The sequence below is a fragment of the Notolabrus celidotus genome, chromosome 19 (assembly GCF_009762535.1).
Source record: "Notolabrus celidotus isolate fNotCel1 chromosome 19, fNotCel1.pri, whole genome shotgun sequence".
NCBI lineage: Eukaryota > Metazoa > Chordata > Actinopteri > Labriformes > Labridae > Notolabrus > Notolabrus celidotus.
Genome location: NC_048290.1, coordinates 8378686 through 8394497, shown reverse-complemented (window position 1 = coordinate 8394497; position 15812 = coordinate 8378686). Strand labels below are relative to the sequence as shown.

Sequence of the window (15812 nt, the reverse complement as noted above, 5' to 3'; positions counted from 1 at the left end):
AGCAAATAAATGTATATTAAAAAACTTCAGTAAACAAAAAAAAGAGGTTTATCAATAAATCTAAATTTTTAATGTTGGAATTGAATAACTTGTCACCCAAACTAGTAAAATAAAAGATACAAAAACTTTTCTAAAAAACTATTCTCCCCGCTATCCATATTGAAAAAACATTTCAAGTATCCACACTGTAATTTTGAATATCTAACATTCATTATAATAAGTAAAACTTGGATTGAAAATATCTGAAAGGGTGTTTTTATTTTTCATTTTAAATATTGTATTGTAGATATTAAAAACATTCATGGTAGAATGATGTTGGGATCATCCCAACAATAAAACGCGCTCTACAAATGAAGTCTGATTGATTAATTGATTAATTAATTAATTAATTGATTGATTGATAAAGATGGTAAAACGTTCCGCTGTCTGTGTGACGTACACACCAAATTCAGAGGGAGGCTGAACATTTTGCACGGATCCAAAGTCGGCATCCTTATTTCTAGACCTGCTTAATTGAATTGAACGAGACGTGTTTAAATCTGACCTCAGATCAGCTTTCCTCTGGCTACGTCATGACGACGCAAGCCTCGCGGTATTTAGCTTACCCAGAATCCCTCTGACTTCCTTTCTGCCTGAACCGACATGGTGGGTACATATCTGTCCAATCTGAGAAATCTTAAGAGCTGTTGTATCTGCTTTCATCCCTGCGTGTATGCTTCTTTTTATACTTTTTAACACATCTATAGATTGCTTGAAGCTTATTCTTGTTAATTATGTTGATATTGCGTGTAGATGTTTTGTATTTATTTGGTAAAACTTTGTTGATGTGTAGCCGGTACGTGTAGCACTGTGGCTGCCTGATAGGAGCTAAAGCTAACGTGGTTGAACACGCTTGATTTCTGGTGTTAATGTTATATTTCACTTCATTTACTGAACTGCTAGTGTCTTTATGTTAATGTAATGATACATATGGAAGTTAAATAGCACTTGTGTTGCTTTTAGATTGCAGTATTGTACGTACAGCCAGTTGTGTGAACGGGTCCTAGCATTGATAGTACTCATGGTCATGGTGATGCTAATGTTTAAGCTAGCAGCAAAGGATTATTTGTCCACGTTGTAATGTCTCAGTTTGTTAGCAAAAGCTTTAGGGTTTTTATATGTGACTCTCATACCTTTTAATTGTCACAACTAACACCACAACATTGCTAATTGCTAGCTTTGTTTGTGTAGTTATTTGCAGAGTATTCTAGGCCTTGGCTGGCTTGATTCACGGAAATGCTGTAGTGTGATCACTTAACATCGATGGTGGCATACTTGTCCTCATTCACAGAATAGCCTTTCTTAATGGTGCTACTAATAGATATTGCGAAGTAAAGGATGCTTAACCTAAGGCATGGTGGTAGATGCTAGCACCATCTGATGCATTGAGAGTTGTAACAAGGGAGTCTGAGCCTTTTGTAAAAGCAGAAGCTGTAGCTCAAAACATCAATTTGAACTCTATTTATTTTGGCAGTGAAGTTCTTACATTCCTGTATCCTAATCATGTTTTCTTCTTACAGCCTAAGGGAAAGAAGGCTAAGGGGAAGAAGGTGGCACCGGCCCCTTCTGTGGCCAAGAAACATGAGGCCAAAAAAGTAGTCAACCCCCTCTTCGAGAAGAGGCCAAAGAACTTTGGCATCGGTGAGTAGCCACACATTGCATTATGGAGAGACTGAGGATAACATGTGTGCAGATGATGTAAGGAATATTTGCTATCTAAACCTAAATGATGACATTTTTCCCACCAAGATCGCTGATGCACTTCAGCTTGAAAGAGGAGCTGCTTTTCCGGAGGAACATGTTGCTTAAATATGATTTTGCTCTCCTACAGGCCAGGATATTCAGCCCAGACGTGATTTGACACGCTTTGTGAAATGGCCCCGTTACATCCGTCTGCAGAGGCAGCGCTCCATCCTCTACAAGCGTCTGAAGGTCCCCCCTGCAATCAACCAGTTCACCCAGGCTCTGGACCGCCAGACTGGTGAGATCCACCTTCAAGTACTTCACTTACATTTCATTTTTGATTCTGTCATGTGTTTGCAAATGATGTGAATGCCTTTCTGCTCACTGACTGACGGTGCTGACACTTCCACCAAGATATCTGATGCAATAACATTAAGTTCCATTTACCTTCTGTGATATAAGGCAAACCATGTGGCTGCTGATTAACATCTCAATGCATTCCTCTCCTCCTCAGCCACACAGCTGTTCAAGCTGGCCCACAAGTACAGGCCAGAGACCAAGCAGGAGAAGAGGCAGAGGCTGCTGGCCCGTGCTGAGCAGAAGGCCGCTGGAAAGGGAGACACCCCAACCAAGAGGCCCCCTGTCCTCCGTGCAGGTGAGCGAGAAGAACTTAAAGCTGTGAGAACAGTGATCTTTAATGAAGCTGTGTGTTGATCACCACACATTGATTTACATTATCAGTTACAGTAGGAAACGTAAACAGTTTCCTCTGTTGGCCTTATTGCAGTGATGACTTGAATTTCTTCACCTGAAACATCTCATGAAGTTTTTGAGCTTTTTAACCCTGAGCACTGGCCAAAAGTACCTGATATAAATGAAAACAGTGTTTGGTAGCAACAACGTAATCCAAATGTTCTCTTCCCTTCAGGTGTGAACACTGTCACCTCTCTGGTGGAGAGCAAGAAGGCACAGCTGGTCATCATTGCCCACGATGTTGATCCTATTGAGGTGAGTTTGCCTGATATTTCACAGTGAAACACCCAGTGTTTGATGTTCTTGATTCTATGTAGTGGTCACTGGCAATGATGTTTGAATTTCTTCACCTGAATCCTTATGTGGATCAAAACACGAGCTTTTTAAATCTGAGCAGACCACAATAAAAAAAACAACACATTTTTTGCTCCAATTATACTGGAGGCATACGTTCTTGAATGTATACCTAAAAATGTTTGTTTTTCTACATCTCTAGCTCGTCGTGTTCTTGCCAGCTCTGTGCCGCAAGATGGGCGTCCCATACTGCATCGTCAAGGGCAAGGCTAGACTGGGCAGACTGGTGCACAGAAAGACATGCACTTCAGTCGCCTTCACACAGACCAACCCGTGAGTATGCACACACTGAACAGGATTCTGTCCTAAAAGTTTTAGAGCAATGGACGGTCTAAAATGTATTCAGGAAATTTGTTTACAAGATTTTTTTTTTGTCTGTTCACATCTTGAAATCCTTGTCTGTTAAAGGATTATGGAGTGCTTGTACAGTTATACAATTACCCTGCTGCTTATGAATCAATCCATTTATCATATTGACTTGTTTCGTTCTCTCCTAGTGAGGATAAAGGTGCACTTGCCAAGCTCGTGGAAGCCATCAAGACCAACTACAATGACAGATATGAGGAGGTAAGCACTAGAATAAAATGTACTCCTTTTTATAAAGTAGAGTTTATTTTATTTGAATGAACGAACAACTTCTCCCTGTTTTTAACTTCTTATTACCTTGTGTTTCCAGATCCGTCGTCACTGGGGAGGTGGAATCATGGGTCCCAAATCCACAGCCCGCATCAGTAAACTGGAGAAGGCAAAGGCCAAGGAGCTGGCAACCAAGCTTGGTTAAATTGTTTGGAATAAAAAATATATGTCCTAATGTAAAGAGAGATGTGTTTTATTGTTGCACCCAAATATGTTTCTATGAAGCAAGTTTTAACTCTAGGTCATTTACAAACTGCACATGGCAGGATACCTTGTAAATATAATATAATAAAACAAATTGATTGAACTGAGCTCTCAGATTTTAACACAACACTTAACAAGGTCCAACCTGAAGTACTTATTCAATCACAATAATTGAGTTTGGAAAAGGGAGGGTGCAGTTTGTTAGACTTTACATAAACAGAAATGCATAGATCACCAAGTTGTAACAGTGAAATGTCAAAGCACAGTTGAACCCCCAAGGTGGAAATGACTATTGAGTCTATGATGACAGTAAATGTGTTCCTGCATTATAAAGCAGTATTGGTATTTGATTTGAGGAAACACTTATCACCAGTAGGACCAAACCAAGATGTTATCAGCTTGTTTAAAGTGTTTGGTAGATGACTACAAAGCAGCTTTGTGACTTATCAATGAAAGATGTTTTAGTGACAACAGAATCCACTTGCCAAAAGCACCCTGTTCAGTTGCTGAGGTTTGAACATGGTGATTCCTTTTCAGGCTGGGATTTTTCTGTAGATGTCAGCACTTAAAATGCTCACTCATGCAGACAACTACACATTTGAGTGTTTAGTAATTGCTGCATGACCAATGAAGCATTGTTAGAATTAGCCTACAGAGGTCAAAATAAAATGGGTGGAGCTGTCAAAGGGAGATTAATAACACCAGATATGCAATCGCAGTTTAAGTAGTTAAAAATGAATGGCAAAAAAAGTACTTAAAAATATGAATCCACTTCAGATATCAAGTTACTACAATTAAATCTGACCAAACACAATCGGCAACATTTCGAGAACAAAACAAAGAACAGTGAAAATATTGGTATTAATTTATTTGGTATACATCTCTCTTGAGAATAAATCCACAGCTATTTACATGTTTGAATGAAAGCAGCAGACTGGAGCTCAGTACAGATCAGGAAATTGCTTTCTAATATTCCACATCAGACCACCTTCTTCACAAACTTTGCAAACCACATGTAGGAGGTAGCTGCACACAAGCCATACCTGAGGAAAGAAAGGGGACAGATGAATCCTGTAATTATTAATATGTTGAGTTATTTATGAGAGGAAGCTTCGAAATTCAATGTTATGAAGGAAAGTTCCCACCCACCATGTCATTATATACTGCATGTGCTCATTCCTCAGTGTGACTCTGGTCTGTCCGCCGATTGGTCCACCAGGAATGGTGCTCCCTGCATCCCAAAAGACACACTTAGATTAAACTCTTAAACACACAGGGATGTCTTAAGGGCTTCTGGCAGCTGTAGAATAATTATCAGTATGTGTATAAGCCAGTAGTATACATATATAATGAGACATTCACTAAGATGTAGAGAGTAAAATGGACTTTGTAGTTCTTGAAACCGTACTAAAGTCTGCATCAATGAAGATGGGCTCAGCTCCGGTGACAGCAGACATGGCCTCCAGGTCTCGGAAATGCCAGCGGTTTCTCTCCACATCGTTGTTCGGTACAAAAGGCTTGCGTTGCTCTGTCAGCCTGACTACCCCGACCACCTCCATCTCACCCTCCATCTGCACAGAGGAATCAATACATTTTGTTGAATTAGTCACAGTAGAATAAAAAAATATAGGAATGAATAGGGAAGGCTTTTTGCTCAGCTGTTTCCTTGAGTACGTAGCTTTTTGTGAAGATGATAAATAAGAGATGATGCATAGAAATCCCAGCACCACCCTTAGAAATGTAATGAGGACTGGGAACATTTATTCTAGTATCATTCTAGGAAGTTTATAGAATATCATCTTTTCTTCTGACAGAAAAAAAAGTCAGACTTTTACTATCATACTATAGAACTGTGTGTTTTCTACTAAAATTCTTTGGGATACCTATAAAACTGTGATTTTACTGAAAAGTTTAATTCTACTGATTACTATACATTTTTTGCTATAGAATCTCAAATGAACATTTAATGAGACTTTCAAATAACTAGGTAAAATTGTATAAAATGCTTCAGGTGATGTGACATGACTTGAAGCATTTTGGGTAATGTAGGCAACAGGTTTTGACAAGATGGAATAATGTGTGGAAGAAAAAGCCGCTATCTCGTATCTCCCACATAGATTGTCTTTTTTGCTGTACATTGTGTCAAAATGATGAGAATAATGCATCAATATTTGAGTTCTCTTTAAGTAAAAGTGAACTAATATGTCACTTGACCAGCCATACTAACCTGCCCCTTCATCCTGGTCTCCGGGTTTATCTTCTTCCTTGGCACGTATCCTCTGTTCACCAGGATCGAGATGCTGCAGGTGAACGCGGCAAAAATCAGAGAGTTGGTTACATGACATAAGACATAAAAATGTGAGGTGAAGATATCCACAGGGTTTACTCAGTACAGAAGTGTTTCATGTTACCCGAGGTCGGAACAGTAGAATGGAGTGATGACATTGGCGCCGGTCTCTCCGCTTGAAGACAACGTGCCTGCCTCTCTGGCCTCTTTCTCTGGATCCACAGGAGAGCGGGGCAGGACGTACAGCTCCTGTGAGTGGTCGTATCTGCCTCGCACTCGCACCCTCCTGTACTCTAAGCTGTTCATCTCATGGGGGCTAAGATCCAGGGAGAATTAATGGATTTTAAAAACAGAAAATGTGTTTTTTTCAGAGCTGAAGTTCAACTAACGTGTATTTTGTATAAAACAAGGGTACAAGGGTAGTCGTATTTAGCAAACTGCCTTGAAAAGCCCCTCTCTTAAGAAGAATATTTGTTAAAGTTATCTAATGTTCACTTACTCAATAGGAAGAGGAATGGGTTCTGCTGTTGTGAGTTTTACAAGATCATTAATCAGCTGCATTTTCCTCTCGCGCCGTTTCACCTTGAAGCAAGCAAAAGTATCTGAGTCAGGCCAAAGTCAAAAATCCAGATTGAGATGTTTAAAGAGGTGATTTACAAAAAGCAGTACCTGCCATGTACCCAGGCCAAAGGTAGTGGCTGGAATGAGCAGCAGGAACCATTTAAGGAAGGAGTCTTCTCCTTTTTCTGCTCCGGCTGCTGTGGAACTGGACTGTCGTACGAAGGGAACAAACCTGCCTAGAATTCATAACAGATGGATGTTTATCACAATACCCTTTGATAAAAATGTGAGAAGATCAAATTGAAGTAAATTTTTATATTTGTACAACAACTTCTGATGCAAATTCACACCAATCAACCAAAAGTGTCAGTTTTCATGAGCTGGAAGTCATTTTTCCCTGAACATATTGAGTCAGGTACATTTTTAGATTGTAAAATAAATTGTATACTCAGCCAAAGAACTATGTAGAAAAATGTAAATGTTAAAATTTCATGATAATAATTTAAACCTCTGTTAACAAATGATTGTTTAACACTTAATGTATAAATGACAGTGATATTTAAGTATTTATCTATTGAATCAGCACCCCTGTTTTCCTAGGTGATGTCTGCATAAGTTCAATAAATCACCTCTGATCACTTGCTTTAAATATTTTTGCATTGTCTGTGCATTTGGGATTATGAATATATTATGCACTCGTGAAGAAGACACTGAATTCCATCTTTGTCATTATGCATTACTATAATGTCAATATCTTCTTTACCATGAAATGTTCAAACCAAGCCAGAAACCTTGGTGTAGTCATAGACTCAGACCTTAATTTCAGCAGCCACATTAAGACAATTACAAAGTCAGCCTATTATCACCTTAAGAATATATCAAGGGTTAAAGGACTTCTGTCTCAGCAGGATGCAGAAAAACTCGTCCATGCATTTATCTTTAGCAGACTAGACTACTGTAACGAGTCTTTACAGGACTCCCTAAAAAGTCCATCAGACGTCTGCAGCTCATACAGAATGCTGCTGATCGAGTCCTAACAAGGACCAAAAAAGTAGACCACATCACTCCAGTTCTTAGATCTCTACACTGGCTTCCTGTCTGTCAGAGAATAGACTTTAAAATCCTGCTGATGGTTTATAAAGCACTGAATGGTTTAGGCCCAAAATACATTGCTGATCTGCTCCTACTTTATGAACCATCTCGACCTCTGAGTTCATCAGGTACTGGTCTGCTTTCAGTCCCGAGAGTCAGAACTAAACATGGTGAAGCAGTGTTTAGTCATTATGCACCACATATCTGGAACACACTCCCTGAAAGCTGTAGGTCTGCTCCAACTAACAATTAACGAAGGTTAAAATGTACCAGCTTTAGCATTGTATGCAGAGGGCCACAGATATGGAATGAGCTCGACAATAGGTTAAGAATGTCACATTCCATCTCCATCTTCAAGAAAAAGCTAAAATTACAACTTCTGGAAATTTATGATTAATGTACTGACCATATCAATGCACCCACTAATTTATGTATCCAACCACAATATTGGGATTGTCTGTTGTGTGTTTATTATATGTCTGTTAGTATGTTGTTGTTGTTGTGTCTTGTCTGTTGCCACTTTATTTGTAGGAAATTGGGGCCCCTATTAAAAGCTTTAGATAGCTTCCTTGGGATCACCCCTTTCCACACATCTGACCATTTTGAAATGTTTACTGAATATACATAGATGTATATGTAGCGACTACAAAGAGCCAAAAGCCGCTGAGAGGATGACGCTGGGCCTAGTTATTGCCAGACGCGCTAAAGCAAAAATCACTAATGCACAAAAAGTAAGTTTAACCTTTTATTACCAAAAAAAGGATGATAAACTCATGATAAAGTGCACAAACAGAAAATAGGAATAATAAGTGATAAATAGCTTTCATAAGCGAAAAGCAAGCGGTCAACAAAAAGTACGGAGACCCAGCTCACCCCCTCTCTCTACCTGACACAAAAATGGGACACAGGTGGCCTAAATTAACTCAGTATCCCCGCCCCTAACACATGACCCGTAAATAACCTGATTAACTAATCCCACAATAAACTATATTGTAAACAAACACCATAATAACACCACAAAAAGTATACAAACAATATCCTACCCTAAACCTCAAAATAACATAATATAAAACACTTGAACGCCCTTCATGGCTCCAACAGTATATTTGTGATGATGTGTGTGAATACACTAAATTAAATAAATAAATAAAAAAATCTCACCTATTTCAAATCATAGATTAAGACCTTTTTATTTACCACTGCCTTCAAATTTTAGCTTATTTTAACCCACTTTAAATTAAAATTTTAATGTAATTTTTAATATATTTCTAATTTTCCTTTTCTTTTCTGTTTTATTATATTTGTCATTTTAATTGTGCTCTTTTATGCTTGTCTGAATGTTTCCAATGTTTTTAATGTTTTAATGTAAAGCACATTGAGTTGCCCTCGTGTATGAAATGCCCTATACAAATAAAGCTGCCTTGCATTGCCTTACCGTCTGCACGTTTGAATACCGTCAGTCTTGGCAGAAGAAGAGTCCTCTTGATGTAAATGACATGAGTCTGTAATGACAGAAGTAACAGCTCAAACACCTGCAAACCACAACAATGACATTTACAACTCTCAGTGAAGTTTATTCAATACAGATACAAAACCTACTCACCTGTTTCTTAAGTGTCGTAATCAGCCTGGTGGAATAAACCAACGCTGCTTTTAAAGAAGCCATCCTAGATCAAAACATCAGAGAACGAATCTGAACCTGAATTAGACAATCGACTGCATAACAGCTACATAACTCCTCAGAGGGGGGACTTCTTTCAGTGTTACACCTTCCGGGTTGGGGACGCTCCTCCCCGTGTTGCCCCCACGTGTGTGCAGAAGTGTGTTGATATTTTCTGTGTGTTATTTTACACCGCTGTGTGTCTGTTTTAGTAGGATTTAAGGTTTATTTTGTAGACATGGATCTTGCCTCCAGGGATTCGTATATTCAGAAGCTCGCGAGTAAAGTCTGTTCTCAACGAGAGCAGGAACCAAAGAAGAGGCCGTTTGGTAAGTCAGCTAACTGTTCACTCACATTATATTGACACTTACCTGTAAAGCAACTGCTAATATAACAGTCCCAGTGTCAGTGTCAGACATCAGTGTCAGCACCTAAAACTATAAAGGTGTAATGAAGCCTGTGGTTCTTCCTGCACTTGACTAAAGGTGGTGCTGCACTGTCTCTTATCCAAACAGTAACCATGTCTAGATTTCCTAAAGGAACTTTTTGTTGCTTCTTTTCTCTTGTTTAGTTTTTATTGCGGAAGTATCTTCAAGTTTAGTACTTTATTTATGACAAAAAACTCATGTTAGAGTTTGAAAGTTTGGTACTACAGTAATTAATTATTTACTGCAATTTTATGACATTTTAGGATAAAAATAATTTACATGCAATGGTTTATGAGTAGAAACAAGGGAGAATTGTACATAAAACATGTTTATTAGAGTTTTCTTCATTCTACATACAAATTACAAATAATATTCTTACATAAAGCAATTCAGAGTGCTTTACAGAGTCAAAAACAGAACATTAAGAGCTTTATAAACATGTAATTAAGCAAAACCAAGACACTTAAATACAAAAAAATATTCAAATGTGAGAAACATTAAGAGGATTTCTTTAAAAAAAAAAAAAAAAGGTTCAAGGAGGAAAAATCTTGGAAATCAATCAACAGAATATCTGCCCTAAACAGCATAAATGTTATTATTTTGACCTAGCTTTTATCTTATTATTGTGTCATGCATATAATCATATGCACAGCCCACATGGGCTTACAAGATACCATACATTCACGCAGTCCAGGGTCAGAGCACCCAGCACCATCATTCATTGTTAGGAAACTGAGGAAGAAATTATAACAGTTTAAAATAAAGATAAAAACAAAAATGCACACTTCTTAAAAGGACTTTCCAGGCTTTTGAGTCAATATTAGTGAGTTTAAACACATCTGAATTAAACACCCATTCTAGTTTTTGCACATCTGTCTGCCACAATATTTCAGGCTTTTTACAGGTAGTTTCATGAAACAATATCTCTCTGAGGTCGTCATAGTTTGTACGGTGCAAAGGAAAAGGGGACTCTGTTTCCACTTTATTCAAATCACACAACTCACAGTCTGTTTTCCTCTGGAATATTTTCGAATTGACCAACCTCAATGGCCAGAGGAAGAACACTGGATCTTAACTGTGCAACCAAAGATCTTTGGCTTCTAGATAAACGAGATGTTACATATAATTCGGGGATGAAATGATGCTTGATCTGCACATATGTTAGTTTTGGTTTGGAAAGAACATTTTCAAACCATTTCACTTCATATTTCAACAAGAGCTTATCTTTCACAGAGTTAACAATACAGTACAGTATTAGTATTTGGTACTGTGGATGGAAAGTCTCAGGAACACAGATGACCTGTCTCCCCTTTGCTTTCAGAATATCCTCAAATGTTTAATATTCCTGTATGTTTTCATTTATACATGTGTTGTGTTTTTTGTCTGTGTGTGTCTGTGTGTGTGTGTGTAGTACATTTCAAGGGTAAAACTGACACTGGACCTCCAAAGAAGAAGAAAAAGTGCAAAAAGAAGCATTTTAAAGAAAAGGTTGCAGATGAGAAGACTCAGAAACCCCCCAAGAAGTCTCCACCCGTGACGGCACAGAAGGGCCAGACTGCAGTGAAACTGAATGGAACCAACAACAAGAGCGTAAATGGATCCACACCACAGCCACCTAAAGGTACATTCAGTGTATTTAGGACTTTTCAACCTCTTATATTACTTTGTTGACCTGTCTAAAGAGGATTTTGTGTTTTCTGGCAAATTTCCTGCTGCAATAATATTATTATTTTTCTTTAATTTTCTTTAAGGAGGAAAAGTAGAGTCCAGTTTCTCCACAGTGGATGTTCTTCGCAAGAGACTACATGAAAAGATCGAAGAGTCCAGAGGGCAGGTATGCAGAGTGCCTTTCACACATGTTCCTCACTGCAGGATTATCAGTGTCTGATGTGCTCTCACAACTTGACATACTGAAGGATTGGTTGAGCATGCAGGGGAGGGAGTCTGTCGTAATGGTGACGGTGTTAATATCACGATCAACATGTTTAAGAATGTTAAAACACAACTGTAGGGAAACCTACCTAAGAATATAAAGCATTTAAACACAGCTCACTGTGAATATCTCCCACTCGCTTGTGGTAAATATTCCACACTACTGCGTGCTACATTCACACATCCACTTACGTGAAGGACTTTTTAGAAGGAGACTTGGCAGGAAGAACTGATTCAGTTGTTCTCTTCACACATGCACTCCTCTAAAACTGTTAGGATTTTTCAGGAGTGTGAAAGGGGCTTAAGTTGCATTGTGAAGCCTGGTTCATACTTCTGCATTAAATCTGCGTCATTACATGCGACACAGGTTCACATAGCCCTGCAGCACCTATGCACGCAGCCTGAGGTGAACCTCCTTAAAAATGTAACTGTCGAAACTAGGGATGACCACAATTAATCGAGTACCGATTAATTGATTGTTAAGAAATTACTCGAAACACACATTTTTGTTATCAATGTGGTCTCATATTACACTCATCTATCAGGGAGGTGTTTTAAGTTTAAAGCATGTTTCGATGTGAATCAGCTGTTAAAGGTGTTGCGCACAGCGGAGACGCTCAGCTGGCGGCTGCGGCTGTGCGTCAGGTCTCCACGTGCGCTTTTTAAAAGAGGATCAATACAAAACTGCTGCCAACAACAACACGGACACAAAGGTTGACAGCTTTAAATAGGATATTTCCCACCTTTGGATACAAAGGCAACAGACAGGTGGGAAATTCTGGTACACTACGTTTACAGACCAGCAACATCAGAGCCGTCTGAGCTTTTCTCCAGCTTTTCTTATGACCCTGTTGCGCTCCTGATTGAATACACATGTTTATTTTTCTCAATAAGAACGAGTAGACAGAAAACTGGACAGTGTAAGTCTGAAGTACTTTTCTGTTAGTATTATGAGCCTTCACTTTATAAGATTATGTCCGCAGAGAATATTTTAATGAGCCTGATTGATATTCTGCGTGTCAAACGTGTGCCCGGATTCAATCCTGTCAGTGATATGCATTTTGTTGCAGTAGAAAATAAAATTTAGGGGGGAAACAACCTATTTGTCATTGTTTCTGACGTAAGAATAATAATGTTTTTTTTATCAATTAATCGATAATTGATCGTTAACATTTCCAAAAATCAATCACGGAAAATACTTAAAATGTACATCCCTAGTCGAAACAATGCTGACTGCAAGCCCTCTGATGCTCAGCTGGAAGCATCATAAATTCCTGCATGTACAATATTTCCGATTCATTTCCACGTACACCGATTCAGCGGCCATACATCCCATCTCCTCCAGCGTCTCCTCCCCTTTCTTCTTTCCAATATTTGCAGTATGATCAACCACTCTTCAACATTTATCAGCTGCAACTCCATCACAACATTCTCAGAATCAGGCACCATGATTTCCTGTTTCCTGATATGACGAGCATAGAAATTGCACCGCCAACTTGAGTTTCTGGCGTAGCAATGGCCTAGAGTCGACACAGAAGCATAAACTAGACTTGAGTGACCGATTACTTCACTCATTGACTTTTCAACTAGAGACCAGCAGAACGAGTCAGTATGGACTACAGTTACATGTTTGTTCCTACCAAACGTTGAAGTTAGGATGTATAAACAGACATTTGTGTGCTTTGTTTTAGATGCAAATGAAAAACAAACATATGAGATGACAGTCCACTTCAAATACAGTAAAGGAAACTGATGTTTAATTGTGTGTATATGCTGAGGGATGCACAATGTGTCTTTTACTAATACCAAAGGTCAATATTTGTCTTTTTGTAGCCGATATCAATACGATTAATTTCCCGTTATTAAACCATGATCAGAAATGAATAACCTGTGTTTCTGCAAACCCAAAGGCTAAGAAAGACAAAGATATAGAAGACAGTATTGGATGGATGATGAGTCACTGTTTGAGTCGTGTTTCAAGCTTTTTGTTGATGCAGAATTTTCTTAAGCATGGCAAATTATCTTGGGGCTAAATCTCTTACTTATGAAAACATCTTTCTTTACTCCTTTTTTTCTATAAGACAAAGAAGTAGTCTCAAAAGTTACTATTAGGTAACATGTATCCTGTGCAGATATATACTGGGATAAATGTTTGTAAGAGAGGATTTATTGTAGTGATCGGGTGGTTATGCGAATCAGAATTCTTTGCTACTTTTTTTTTTTTGTTATATTTTTGGCCTTTTTGCCTTTATTGTATAGGACAGCTGGAGAGAGACAGGAAATGTGGGGAGTAGAGAGTGGGGGAAGACATGCAGGAAATGGTCAAATGGCCGGGAATGGAACCGGCGACCCCTGCGACGAGGACTGTAGCCTCTGTATGTGGGGCGCTTAGACCGCTAGGCCACCAGCACCCCAGAATCATCTGCTATTATCACTTGGATTACAGGCTCCACTTTTCAAGCTGCTCTTACATCAGCGCCTGTACCTGTCATTATATCCTGACTTTCAGATGGAAACTTAATGTTTTTGCCACAGTGTCAACAGGCAGAGATGAAATGTGCCTGATAGAATCAATATGATGTGTCTGATCAGGTTGTTCCTGGTGTGGCTTTTGCTATTGAGAATTAACCACCCTTGTTTTTGGGTCTTGACCAATCAGAATTAAGTATATAACACAGCAGGATTAGAGTGGTGGAAGTTGTTTGTTTATCGGGGGGCCCTGTATATATTTAAAATCTGTTTTTATAGTCATTTTTTTTGGCTGTACATCAGATATTTTTCTAAACCTAAAGGAGGCCATTTGTATGCATTGTCCTGTCGTAGCTTGCAATAGTTGCTCAGCAGTTTTCTTTTGGGATAACATGTTTTATTGATCTGTTTCAGGGAGCTCCTAAGGATGCATTATCAGAGGCCACCCAAGCAAAGCGAGCCAAACGAAAACTGGAGCGTGAGCGAAAGAAAAGGAAGAGGAAAGAGTTCCGCTTGAAGAAACTGGCAGAAAAAAATGCAGAAGAAGAAGAGCAGCCGGAGATAAAACAGGAATCAGAACAACCTGCTCCGGCTGCAAACAAAAGAAACCCAACTGCCATCATCTTCAACAAAGTGGAGACGGTGGAGGAGGGATACGTGGACAAAATCCAGAAAAAGAAGAATAAGAAGCAGAGCATGAAGGGTCAGATAACTCCGCTCACGGGGAAGAACTACAAACAGCTGCTCAGCCGCGTGGAGGCTCGCAAGACAAAGCTGGAGCAGCTGCGCGAGAAGGACGAGGGGAAAGCGCGCGAGATGGAGGAGAAGATGAAGTGGACCAACATTCTCTACAAGGCAGAGGGCATCAAAATCAAAGACGACGAGAACATGCTGCGGACAGCACTGAAGAAGAAGGAGAAGAACCGCGGGCAGAGGAAGAAGAACTGGAACACGCGCAGCCAGAACGTCGTGGAGAAGATGCAGCAGCGGCAGGACAAGAGACAAAGGAACATCAGGAAAGGCAAGCAGATGAAATCGGAGAAGAAGAAGGACAGGGCGAGGAAGAAGGGCAGAGTGCTGCCTGAGGACTTGAAAAGAGCTGCCTAGAGATGATAGACTGATGGATGAAACAAGAGAACATTTATAATTCACAATGAGTAGAATATAAGTTTCTTTTCATGGGAGTGTAAAATTATTACTTCTTAACGTCTGTGAAGGACAAACATGTGTTGTGGTCAATAAAATGAACGTGTTGACTTAACTGGAGTGTGTTCTCATAATCATTGCCAGGCTGATTAAAGAGCTTCTTATCAGTGGTCTAGGATGTGTTGAGATCCTGATCCGGCTACTACACTGTGTTAACATGATGAAAACCACTGGATCAAAAATTTTGCATTTGTTGTGTAAAGCATCAATACAGTACTGGCCTGTATTTTGATTGGCAAGACCCCAAAATGACATGTTGTCATTTCCAATTTTTGTGAGGTAAGATAATCCAATTTGTGGAGTGAAGAACTTATTTTGGGGAAACAGGGTAATTAAAATATCTGGATGAATACCCGCTTCACTGCTTGAAGTAGCTAAATAACATATATTACTGCTCAAATGTAGATGTTGAAACTGTTGCATGTAATGTTGGAGCTCTCTCCCAACTTGTATATGCACTCTGAATGGTCATGGAAATTGAATATGAATGAATGGACAATTCTATGGG

General features: G+C 39.1%; 3 protein-coding genes and 4 non-coding genes across 7 annotated transcripts; 6 read left to right on the top strand and 1 right to left on the bottom strand.

Annotated features, from left to right (window-relative positions):
- Window positions 1-434: 434 nt before the first annotated feature.
- Window positions 435-3646, top strand: rpl7a (ribosomal protein L7a). Its single transcript, XM_034709394.1, has 8 exons — window positions 435-645; window positions 1560-1680; window positions 1871-2020; window positions 2237-2377; window positions 2651-2730; window positions 2972-3102; window positions 3327-3396; window positions 3506-3646. The coding sequence occupies exons 1-8, from the start codon at window positions 643-645 to the stop codon at window positions 3608-3610; spliced, it is 801 nt and encodes a 266-aa protein (XP_034565285.1). The 5' UTR covers window positions 435-642; the 3' UTR covers window positions 3611-3646.
- On the top strand, window positions 1728-1800 carry LOC117831683. The gene has a single exon (XR_004635044.1). It is a non-coding gene; the product is annotated as a small nucleolar RNA SNORD24 (small nucleolar RNA).
- Window positions 2078-2148, top strand: LOC117831684. Its single transcript, XR_004635045.1, has one exon. It is a non-coding gene; the product is annotated as a small nucleolar RNA SNORD24 (small nucleolar RNA).
- On the top strand, window positions 2504-2575 carry LOC117831691. The gene has a single exon (XR_004635052.1). It is a non-coding gene; the product is annotated as a small nucleolar RNA SNORD36 (small nucleolar RNA).
- On the top strand, window positions 2800-2873 carry LOC117831690. The gene has a single exon (XR_004635051.1). It is a non-coding gene; the product is annotated as a small nucleolar RNA SNORD36 (small nucleolar RNA).
- Window positions 3647-4519: 873 nt separating the features above from the next.
- Window positions 4520-9382, bottom strand: LOC117830994 (surfeit locus protein 1). Its single transcript, XM_034709393.1, has 9 exons — window positions 9213-9382; window positions 9045-9111; window positions 6626-6753; window positions 6456-6538; window positions 6081-6272; window positions 5897-5969; window positions 5078-5240; window positions 4819-4900; window positions 4520-4712 (listed from the first exon to the last, which is right to left on the bottom strand). Exons 1-9 carry the CDS (start codon window positions 9273-9275, stop codon window positions 4649-4651), a joined length of 915 nt encoding a protein of 304 aa, XP_034565284.1. The 5' UTR covers window positions 9276-9382; the 3' UTR covers window positions 4520-4648.
- Window positions 9362-15359, top strand: surf6 (surfeit 6). The gene is made up of 4 exons (XM_034709392.1): window positions 9362-9598; window positions 11109-11318; window positions 11449-11531; window positions 14513-15359. The coding sequence occupies exons 1-4, from the start codon at window positions 9508-9510 to the stop codon at window positions 15203-15205; spliced, it is 1077 nt and encodes a 358-aa protein (XP_034565283.1). The 5' UTR covers window positions 9362-9507; the 3' UTR covers window positions 15206-15359.
- Window positions 15360-15812: the final 453 nt, after the last annotated feature.